Source organism: Mastacembelus armatus, chromosome 17, assembly GCF_900324485.2.
Source record: "Mastacembelus armatus chromosome 17, fMasArm1.2, whole genome shotgun sequence".
Classification (NCBI taxonomy): Eukaryota; Metazoa; Chordata; class Actinopteri; order Synbranchiformes; family Mastacembelidae; genus Mastacembelus; species Mastacembelus armatus.
The window spans coordinates 8,194,877-8,206,230 of NC_046649.1; the positions used below are offsets into that span (position 1 = coordinate 8,194,877).

Here is an 11,354-nt window from a genome sequence, read left to right on the forward strand (position 1 = left end):
CAGAAAATGGCCAACCAACGACATGTGGAGGGGGAGGAGCCCACAGCTTCAACTATAGCTATAATAGCAATGGCTTCGTTTTCAGCTGCGTCATGTTATCCCCAGACAGTCCGGCTATTGCCGGAAATTAAGATACGTACTTCAAAATAACATCCCAAACTCAGAAGTACCACAGAGTAAAAGATGTCTTTCGGGTCTCTTCGTTATACTTTGCCAATATTACTCATTAAGGTAGTCATATTATTTTGTTAAGGTAAATTTCCTAAATGAAACAAAAAGTATAAAAATAATATGTATATCTAATTTTGCCTGCAAGTCAACATAAAGTTTTACAAAAAGTTGCGAATTATTTGTCATTTCACATAAATGCCTTACATTATACTCTAAATTGTAAAATGGTGAGAAATATGTCTATAATTAACTTTTCTAATAGAATCATCTTGTTGTACCTGTGGTAGTGAACCAAGATATTAAAGATGTTAAAGAAAAATGCTCTGCTTTGAATATTTGTTTGTGGTGAATTTTCAGCCAAACTTGTTTAGTTAACCAATAGAATTTTTTAAAAAATGACAGTAACATCTCATATAAAACTATAAATAATCAAATATTTACTTTGTAAAAGTTTAAGTGCATCTTATGTCTCTGTCACTGTAAAGTTCATTCTCAGAGTACTGTACATGCACCTGAAGCTCTGACGTTTTCATATATTTATAAAGGTTGCATTTTTGTACAGCAATTGCTTCCAAATTAGTTGTGCGTCACAGGTCATATTTGTAGGTACAGGTGTTATGAACTCATTTATAAGGAGAAGAACCATTTTCCCTTTATATGAAGGAAGCCTTCTAGCGTTACCTGGGCATACATCAATCACAGTGAAGGTCAAGAATTACTGTCACATAAGTAGAAAAGCACGTTGTTGAACTAGAGAAGATATTATGGCAGCACTTTTTAACCAACTGTCTTCGTGGTACTCTACTTTGAGGCACATTCGATATTAGCACTTTTAATTTGAAATCCAGAACCGGACGTTGTTTTTTCTAGCTAAACATTACTGAGCCGTCCGTCTCCTCCGTTTCCTCCTGTCTGTGCCGCTGAGCTACATCGGCCGAGCTAAGCGCACATCGCAGCTATATGCCCGGTGATGCACTGGTTTTTAATAAAGTGCCCCGGTATGCAGTGCTGGTCCTCGGTGCATGGCCTGTAGGTATCAGCGTGTTAGGACAGCCCGAGTGCAGACAGCAGGAAGCCGACGAAAAGAGAAGTGAGAGCGGACAGACAGGAGGCCAAGGTTCCCCCTCACACACACACACACACATCACCGCGGCCTTGATGGTGATGTATGCAAGGAAACCAACAAGAGTCAGCGATGGGTAAATAAAGCACACACACCAAGGTTTTAACACGAAGCGCAGAGCTAATCGGTTTCCTGTTTGTAGGCTGTTCATGTCGGGTTGTATCCGCTGACGGTGGTCGCTAGTTAGCAGTCTGCTTCAGTTAGCCAGGTAGCTGTGGGCTCCGGGTGTTTCCGGTAACGTTAGCTAGCGCTAAACCGTTTAGCGTCAACGCAGCGTTAGCTAACCTTAACTATCACGTTAATGGCAAGCTTTGGGTGAGCAGGGGGAATATGTGCGGTATATTTCACTAATATATGTAGGTAACCTTAATGTTCCTGGTAGCAGGAAGAGACAACCGCTCAAATTAAAATGGCAATTTAAGCTAACGTAGCTAATGTGGCTAATTAGCCAGCTAGCTAAACATTGTTACGGTAGGAAAATTATAGTAATGTTTATTCTGTGTCTCCTCAGGTGCAATGACAGAAGGGATTCACAATCCTATCAGGTTTGGCATGTTCAGTTGATGACATTCATCTGTCTTTACTCTGACATTACCAAGTTAGCTAATAAAAGTGTAACGTTAGTGTTAACTCATCAAAACAAAATACCGACGTCGTTATATTATTATTATATTGAATATGTAACCGCCCGCACATATTGATGTTCTTGCTTCAAAATTTTAGTGACATAATAAACCATTAAAGATCTCATATACATCAACCCTTATTATGGCTTTCCATAGTAAGTACATCCAGTTTTGAATATTATTGCAGACACACACTAAATGCAGATCATTTTTATTTGAGCAAAAAAGAACCAAAATGCAAAAAACATTCAGCCACATTTTTGCAAAATAGACTCTATGTTTTGAGGATAGAATTCAACTTTGAAATTTAGAATATGTCTTGATAATATATCAAAAAAATTACAAAAGTGTAAAGCTTTTTTTTATCATTCAATTCTTTCTTGTAAAGAAGTTGGAGCCAGTGAATGCCTTTACAGTACAGATAAAATTCATATTTGCAGAGTCAGAGGATGTTAAAGACAACCCATCCAATTATTTTTGAAGATACCAGTTTTATTTTCACTGTTGGTGTTATTGTCTCGGTGCAATAGCACTTCCTCAATGAAGCCAGCTTAAAACACTATTTTTATGGACTGTGTGGGGCAAAAAATGACCTCACTGTACGCCTGAGTACATACCAACAGGCGTATCTAACACATTTTGTCCAATCTAGACCCATAAATCTCAACCAAAGAGCCAGTCCAGCAGCCTTCACCGGTATGAAAAGGTGCGGGATGGCTCATCAGATCCTACACCCCCCTACAAGATGCTGCGACGCTCAGATGAAAGTCCTGTCAGCAGACATGGGGACAACACAGGACATGGCAAGACAAAAACCTCTCACTCAGTTAGAGGTAAAAATGGTAAGCCTGCATTTGGAAATCGGAGACATGCATGCAGTTCTAGTCTTATCTTATGTGGTGGTGTACAGAAAAGACAGCATCTTGGTCTTGTCAGAAGCTCAGATAAACAGAAAACATCAGATGCTTTGCATGCAGGCAGAGTTTAGAAATTTGGTCAATTTAGCTAGTTGACAACAAGTACAATTTAATTAGTCATTTGACTAAGAAATTACAAATTATTTTGGTTTTAGACACCCAAAAATGAATCCAGTTCATTTTAGAAGTGGAAATGCCCAACATGAATAAAATCCAATATCTTTTACTCTTCACTGGAGGATGTAAGCATTTGTGAATGCAACTTTTGGTTTTGAGACATTTTGCGAGCAGTGGATTTCTACCTGGACATTGTGCGTGAAGAATTACTTTATGTAATGTCCTTCACATTGTCTGAGCAGCCACTTATCTTTACAGATAATCCTTGTGCTAAGTTAGAAGCATAAATTGTTCAATTTTCAATAATTTAATGTTTTAGTGATGTTGCACAAGTCATTACTGTTGTGATAAAGACATAAAACATTGACAAGCTGATTAAAAATAAAAAAGTATTTCTTAGCTCTGGTTTTCACTGAGGCTTTAGTCCTCTGCAGACCATTGTGCATTTTCAGTTACCTGATAGATGGCTTTGTTGCAGGGACCAACGGCTCTCCTCAAGAGAACTCTCACAACAGCAGTTCCCATCATGGCCCCGAATCTCATGCGACTCAGAGCAAGCCTGCAGACAGGGTAAGATGTTGTCCTGCATTATCTGATGATATGCCATCAGCATTTCTTGTAGAAATTTTTGTAATACTACGTCAGAACATGTTTTGCTGTACATTATGTGGAGGTGTCTCTCTCTGTGCAAATTTTTCTGTTGCCAAACTCAACAAAGATGCCTGATTGAAACATACCATTTATGTAACAGAGTCCCTAGCTATACAGAAGATGATCGTATTAGATCTTAGAATTCCTTGTTAGGAATGTTTTTAATTTATTCTGCTGAGTGACACTCATTTCTCAGTGGTTGTACTGAGCAGTAGGACCTTGTTCTCATTATGAGTGGAGAGTGGAAAACAGTGTATATGTATAAATCAACGTTATGGTTTGAATAGAAATATTTTATCCAAGACCTTTTTTTTTCTGCTTTAGCCAGCTTTGTGCATCCATAAGCAGAGAGATGAAAAGAGAAGAATTCCACAAATAAACAGTTTTAGTGAGAGTAGTATTTTGTTAATAAAGGCTCCTTGATATTTATTTGTAGGGCTGCAACAAACTAGTTTAATAGCTGAATAATGAGTCCATTATAGTGAAGTCTGTCATTGTCAAAATATGAGCCTTAAACAATGAGTTTGCTACACAATAATAAAATATAAAACACACTTGAATTATATTTGTATGATATTTAAACAGATCTTAAATTTTGTTACATTAACTTATTTACATCAACTACATTGACTTTTCTCCTGCGAGCTCCATTGTAACAAGTCTGGGTAGTGCGGGCTCTATAGTGCCTCCCTTGAAGTCTACTGGATTTTCCCCCCATGTAAGAATGTGTCTGTCGGACAAGGTCCCACAGTGTGCTGCTTGTGTTAAAACGATGACTGGACTATTTCTGGACGTGATTCTCATGACATTGTCAGCAGTTTATATGTTAATATTAAAAATGTAATCCACTGTGACTCTGACCAAAATCATCTTGGGTGTTCTTGCGTGCTGTTGTTACTGTCAGTGAGACATAGCGACAGTGGCTAAATACAGTGGAGAAATACAGGCGTGAAGTCTTAAAAAAAAAAAAAAAAAAATGCGGACGTTAAGGAGGACATGGGTCTCATGCCTGCCTTAGTCAGTGTGGACTGATATCAGATAAAACAGATTGTGTGCTTAGTGAGAGACACAAGATGCTGTGTCAATTGGTGTGAGAACTGTAAACATTTTACTGGATGACTGATTATCTGACCGCATAACAAAAACTAGTAAAATTAGAAGAAGACGACAACACCAGTGGTAACAGTTTAAAAATTTCACTCTTCTCCACTTCTGCCATTTTCCTCTCTGTAGCTGCTCACTGTGTCCCAGTGTGCTTTCGCAAACAGCTTCATCACTAGACCTAACTAAACAATTGTTTGTTGCAGACTATTTTAATAATTATCAATTAGTTGTTGCAGCCCTAATTATTTGAATATTATTTCTTGCTATAATTGAGTAGCAATTTGTTCAGCCATTAGCTGATGAAAAATAAATACATTTTTTGGATATAGTTCCTGTTTTGATTTGTGCCTTGTGAGTCTGTTTTTGTTTGACTCTTTTATGGTGTTGGTAAATGCCACATTACATCCCCATTTGATCCCCTGCTCTAATCTGCTGTCACTACTCTCCATATTTATCAAAATAAATGTCAACTAAGGGTTTTTCTCAGAGAGATCTATAAAATAAAGATGAACAGAGAAAGGATGAGGCAAGTTGTAACTGTTAGAGTGGAATTGTTAGTGTCCAAAGTTTTTAGTAAATATATGTGGCAATTAATGTTAAAATGCCGCCAGACTCTAGGCCCATTGTCAAGGCTGGAAAGTGAGAGATGTTCACCTACTAAAGGAACATGGACTTATGAATACCATAACCATATGTGGTGATTTGTTTGCGTTTTCATGTTGTAATCACTTTTAAATCATTAAATTGTCCTTTGAGGACCATAACCATCAGTTGTGCATGGTTTAAGACCATTTACTTGCCAGTTAATTGAAATTATTATTTTTCAAACAATGTTTTATAGTTTCTGAGTTTTTAATTTCTAAAGCCATTGTGTACTATTCACTTCATATAAAGAATTTATTTGGTCAACCTTGAAAACTGCATCTCTGTCTGTACCAGGACCCAGCAGATGACTGGACAGAGCACATCAGCTCCTCTGGGAAGAAGTACTATTACAACTGCAGAACTGAGGTCTCCCAGTGGGAGAAGCCCAAGGACCTGGTGGAGAGGCAAGCTAGCCTAATGAAGTTACAGCATGCTTACACTGAAGGACTGTTTAGTTTTTAACCTGAGACAGAAGTCATACATCACAAGGTCACAACGTGCACTAGTCTCAACACAATTTCATGAGATTATGGTACAGAGTCTAACTACAGCCTTATTCTTTTTAATCTGCATCAGGGAACAACGACAGAAAGACTCAATCAAATTGGCAGCAAACAGTTTCCCCAGGGATATGGACTACAGACAAGAGGCCTTGCAGGACAAAACCACAACAAGTAAGATCACCCAGCCATTAAACCTTAGTAATGTGATATGAGGTTTTACAGGCCCATCCTCTAAAGCTGTTGCTACCTTATGTTGATCCTTTTCTGTATACTTTTTTTTAGATACAGAAATGTTTTCTTTATTTTACTATGTCTCTCTGTTGACTCAGTGTTAGTTTGACTCAATGTTACATTAATGTAATGTTCAAATAGTGTTTTTCTGGCCGTTTTGTTTCCACAGAGACCACATCAGGGGACCAGTCTACTGTAATCAACCCTGGCCATTCCTCCACTTCTTCTCAGAGCCTGAACACTACCCCTGGTACTTTAGGTGTCACCCCCTCCACCATGTCCTCCTCCTCTTCCTCCTCAGGTCCAGTGCCCCAAGCCATCCAGTCCCCATCACCAGCCCTGCTGCAGGACCCAGCCCTCCTGCATCAGCTCCTTCCAGCACTGCAGGCGACTCTGCAAATGAACAACGGCAGTATGGACATGGCAAAACTCAACGAGGGTGAGGCCATAAACACAACTTTCTTACTCTTCCACACATACTGCTGTCTTCCATGGTGTCTTTTTGGTTAGTGGCACTGGGGCCACCGCCATTTCTTTCACATAGTGGCTGTAAATAAACTTTTTGGCACTGTGTTCAACAGAAGAATAGCTACAGCATTGCATTTAGGCTGTTAGCAGTTCTACTCTACACTGCAGCTGTATTGGTTTTTTTTTTCCTGAAAAGTAGATTTAGGTAAAAGTGGGGGTCAGTATTTTAAGATGATAAGATACCACCGTGACAAGTGTTTGTAAGTCAAATTTGAGTTACAAGAGTTTCGCAAGGCTCTTATGTATTTTAGTGCCATGGAGGAAATAAATTAACAAAATTGTTTTTTTGGTTTGTTTTTTTGTTTTATGTGAACTGTATTTTTTTTCTGTGCTCACAGAGTAAACACAATCTTTTACTTTACTTAAAATCACCACAGTTTCATTTTCCTACTGCAGCTTTTGCAGTGATTGTCTTGGTGTTAGAAAATAGAAAGTAGACCCCAGGAACACACTTATTGATATTTTTTTTCTTAGACAGCTGAAGTGATTGCTGAAATGAGCTAGTGAAACAGAAGGTAGCCTGAATGTGATATGAGTTTGGCTCTCTACATGTTGCTTGTGTTTACAATGCTGTGGATATAGTCCTACTTGTATTAAAAAAACATGTCAATGTCCTTCTTTGTGATATCTGTTATGAGTGATTGTGTTCAGGTCTTCTTAACCTGGACATGCACTTATCATTTATGATTTGTTTACAGCATATATGTTTGCTCTTGGTTTAACCTCCAGGATCTAGTACAGGTACAGTTAGTTCCTAGAAAAATTACATGGAAATGTAAAACAAGAAAAAAATAAAAATAAAAAAGCTGTTCCTGTGCCTGGTGCCAGGATTGACTTTCCATTGATTTGTTTCTTATTTTGACGGTGTTTTTGTTATGTAACTGCGAATTTATGCACTCACCTATTGTTTTTCCTTGCTCATTTACCTGTGTGTGTGTGTTTGTATACACATTTCCTCCCTCCAGTCCTGGCAGCTGCTGTCACCCAAGCTTCCTTGCGGTCTGTGCTTCATAAGCTCCTCACTGCTGGACCTGCTTTCAACATCACTGCTCTGCTCTCAGCTGCTCAGCACTCCAATCAAGGTATGGCCTCTGCTGTTTCTCACCATCTGCTTCACAAATTTTTGTTTTATCAGATCCAGTTCTCCCTGTTGCCACAAAATTCATAAAATTCTGTCTATAACCAATATTCCTATTGAAATTCTGCATTTCATTCATGTTAACTGCGTATGTAGCTTAAAGGGTTTTTAGATTGACTGCAGCAATGTGAAAAAACAATCACATCTCATGTATTTAAATAATCTTTGTTCATTGCTAGAGGGGGAGAGGTGTTGAATAACATTAACAAGAAGCTTGCTTTAAAAAGTTTAATTACTGAAGCCTTTAATTTGGTAAAGTATTTACTAACATGCTGTTAAACCAGTTTTTAACAGTTTTTTGTGTGCGCGCTGACCTCCACGTGAGGACCAATTATATAACTACAGATAGATGCAGGTTTGTATTTGCATATGTGTAACCTGAAGATCCCCCGTTTCTCCACACCAATGTTGTCTGTTGTGCTACATCTCTTTTCAGCCCAGCACTCCAGTCAGTCCCCTGTCTCTCTGACAACAGATGCATCGTCACCGCGGCCGTACGTCTCACCACGGAACGGCACGCCACAAAGCAATCAGAAATCCCTTCTGACCGTGCATCCCAGCAGCATCACATCCTCACAAACCAGGGTGAGCACGTGCACTGAAAAAGGCTAAAGTAAATTGAGGGAATACTTCCCCTTGCTCGTGACTTACACCCTCTTTTTTGCTGCTGTCGACTTTGTTATGGCTACCCTTGTCTATGAGTTATCTTTGTTTTAACTCCCCAGATTTTCTCCCTTGCTGTCTCTTCTTCTCTCTGCAGGGCAGTATGTCTTCAGGTAAGCAAGGATCTGTCCCCCCACCTCAGAGTGCAGAGAAGCGTCCAGAAGACCCCAGAACTCTGCAACAGAAAAGGTAGTTCAAGTTCACAATCACTTTAAAACAGCATTTCTTTTACATTAACTGATTGTTTAAAGGCAAATGATACACTAACAAAAAATGAAATCTCAATTAAAATGCCATTTCATCTTAACTACTGTGATACTGTTGACACAAACAGCAACATGAGCTCCAAACAGTTCTTATAGGGATCATTTGTTTGGTAGAAAGGAAGAAAAGTAGGATTTGCAGTAAGGTCCTTCTATTACCCAATGTATTTTTTTTTTCCTGGAAAAACATACATTTTAATATTAAGGAAACACATACATTCATATACAGTTTAAAAAGAAACACTAAAAGTTGTTACCTTTTTGATATACTGTATAATTATAGTGATACACTGTGACCTATCAAGGCAGTAAAGTCCTAAAATACCAGTGTTGGCTGGTGAGGTTGGTTATTCTCCCAAATGTCATAGAGCAATATTTGAGTTATTTTGTTATATTAATAAATGAATGGTGTAAGCTAACTGACCACAGTATTGCTGTAGTAATATGCTGTAACATTAGTATTCCAACACTAAGAAAACTGCAGCTGTATTTTATGTGTGCCGCCAACACACTAACTACTTGTCTCGTACCACCAGTCAGGAGATTCTGAGCACTGGATCAAATCCATTGGGTGCTGTGCTGTCCCATGTGCCCTCCAGCAGCACCAGCCAAAGCCAGGCTGACACACCCGGCTCCTTCACTCCCACTCTGGCAGCTCATTTTGATGAGAGCCTCATCAGACATATCCAAGGCTGGCCTTCAGAGAACACTGAGAAGCAGGTACAGTTCTCCAGATAGAGCTCAAACACATGGTTTGGTTTAGTAGGATGTATCTGTCAGGTTTCATGGGTTACACAGTTATGTGATGCGTAGTGCAGGTTTATACTCTACCCAGCGCATTGGTGGTTTTTAAAACTACAATTTTTGGTCTTTCGAGCCACTGTCAGGCCAACCTTATTTTTGTCTCTGTGATAAGAATTTAGATAAGAATAGAAATATCTGTCCACGTCACAGAATTTTTTTCCAGTTTAATGTAGACAGGTAAGATGGCAGTACAGCTTCACTGGACTATTAGCATAGTTTCTTTTAAAATCCTAATAAAATCTCTGACAACTGAAAATTTCCATCTGTGAAGGAAAGCCATGGGTTGTGGTAGCAGGTTCTAATTTTCAAGATCACAAATAAAACTTTAGCTTAACATTTGGAGTTTCATCATTAAGCCAGTGTTGATTCCTATATGGTGTAATTATGCTTGATATTTGTGTTAATGTGTTCATTGGTAATCATAACTTAACTTAATCATAGCTTAACTCTTTCCATCAGGCGGCTCGGTTGCATGAGGACATCCACAACATGGGCAGCTTGTACATGTCTGAGATATGCACGGAGATGAAAAAACTCCGCTCCCTGGTCAGAGTGTGTGAGATTCAGGCCACACTGAGGGAACAGAGGTGAGGCAAATGTCACATTTGCATACATGTGTGCATCAGCTGATAATAATGGAGACCATTTCATTCATATGTTTTTCTCCTAAACAATAGGATCCTGTTTCTGAGGCAGCAGAGCAAAGAGCTGGACAAGCTGAAGAACCAGAATTCCTACATGGTGTGAGGACTGGACCTGAGAGGAAAGGACTCGGGTGGGAGGATGGATTAACATAACGATAGAAACAAAGGAATAGACATGGACGGCAAGCTGCTGCAGCCTCTATATTCTCACCTTAAGAGCGAAGCTGATAGATACAGCAGCTGACAAGCTCTGTCAAACTGAAGTCTTTTATAGTTCTTTTTTTTCCTTTTTTTTATTGTTTTTCCTGTGTCCACCACATCAATTGCTCTTGCTGAATGGTGAAACTGAGAGGTCACAGTCGGACACTTTAACAGAGTGGACATAAAGGACCCGGGGCTCTATTCAAACAGAACCTTTTTGGACTGTGAACCTTGGCTTGTGTGTATTGTATTGGGTTACCTTGTTTTCTGGTGTGTTTTGATGTGTAGTGGTGAGGAAAAGATTCATTCTTGCAAACGTTAACTAAAACAAAACATCTCATAACAATTGGTATGACAGTTATTGGGGAGACAGGAGGGTGAAAAAGCTTGATTGCTCCCCAGACTTCTGAAATGGACTTTTGTCATGCATTACAATGTATGGATTCAATGGCAGTGATGTTACTAATGTTATTTTTTAATTCACTATACTCGTCAGTGGTTTTGCCACCCCAGTGTGTCCTGAAGCTGGTCGGTTTTACATATAATGAGGTTAGTTACAACCTTGGCCAGACCTTAAATGTGCTTCAGTTATTTCCCAGCAGTACTTCATTGGGAAGTTATGGCTAGTTATGTCAAACACACTCCAGATATATCAAAGCCATTTTGAAAAAAAACCTACATTATTGGACCTAGGCTGGCTGCTAGTACATATGAGGTTGTATTCATTTGTAGCCTTGCTGGCTGTTTTCGTATTCTTCTGCTATTTGTGTTACGTATAATTGTCAGCATTTTTGTTTCTCTCCCAAATCCACTTTGGGAAATATTTCATTCCTTTTGTGCAGCTTAGCAAGAGATTGTGTAAAAGAATAGAAAAAGTGGCTAAATTTGCTGTCATGTAAAGTTAAATTATTGTTGCAGATTATTGATTACATCCTTGTAGTTGTAATGAAAGAGCTTTATTTTTTCAACAAGGAAACTCAAGTTTTTGTTTTTGCTCTGCTGTCATTACTGCAGCTCCTATATCA

At 38.8% G+C, this 11,354-nt stretch overlaps 1 protein-coding gene across 1 annotated transcript; it reads left to right on the plus strand.

The window, feature by feature from the left end:
* The first annotated feature begins 1,036 nt into the window (after nt 1-1,036).
* LOC113134130 (WW domain-containing adapter protein with coiled-coil-like) lies at nt 1,037-11,003 on the plus strand. The gene is made up of 13 exons (XM_026313368.1): nt 1,037-1,370; nt 1,806-1,839; nt 2,573-2,762; nt 3,433-3,524; nt 5,649-5,758; nt 5,931-6,028; nt 6,258-6,527; nt 7,582-7,698; nt 8,191-8,339; nt 8,515-8,606; nt 9,217-9,400; nt 9,944-10,071; nt 10,162-11,003. The coding sequence occupies exons 1-13, from the start codon at nt 1,132-1,134 to the stop codon at nt 10,229-10,231; spliced, it is 1,773 nt and encodes a 590-aa protein (XP_026169153.1). The 5' UTR covers nt 1,037-1,131; the 3' UTR covers nt 10,232-11,003.
* The last annotated feature ends 351 nt before the right edge of the window (nt 11,004-11,354 follow it).

Bases quoted from the DNA above. Each gene is read 5' to 3' on its own strand.
- LOC113134130 (XM_026313368.1), top strand. From the start codon at position 1,132: ATGCCCGGTGATGCACTGGTTTTTAATAAAGTGCCCCGGTATGCAGTG. The intron at 7,699-8,190 runs GTATGGCCTCTG...ATCTCTTTTCAG, and splicing joins TGCTCAGCACTCCAATCAAG to CCCAGCACTCCAGTCAGTCC. The intron at 9,401-9,943 runs GTACAGTTCTCC...TCTTTCCATCAG, and splicing joins CAGAGAACACTGAGAAGCAG to GCGGCTCGGTTGCATGAGGA.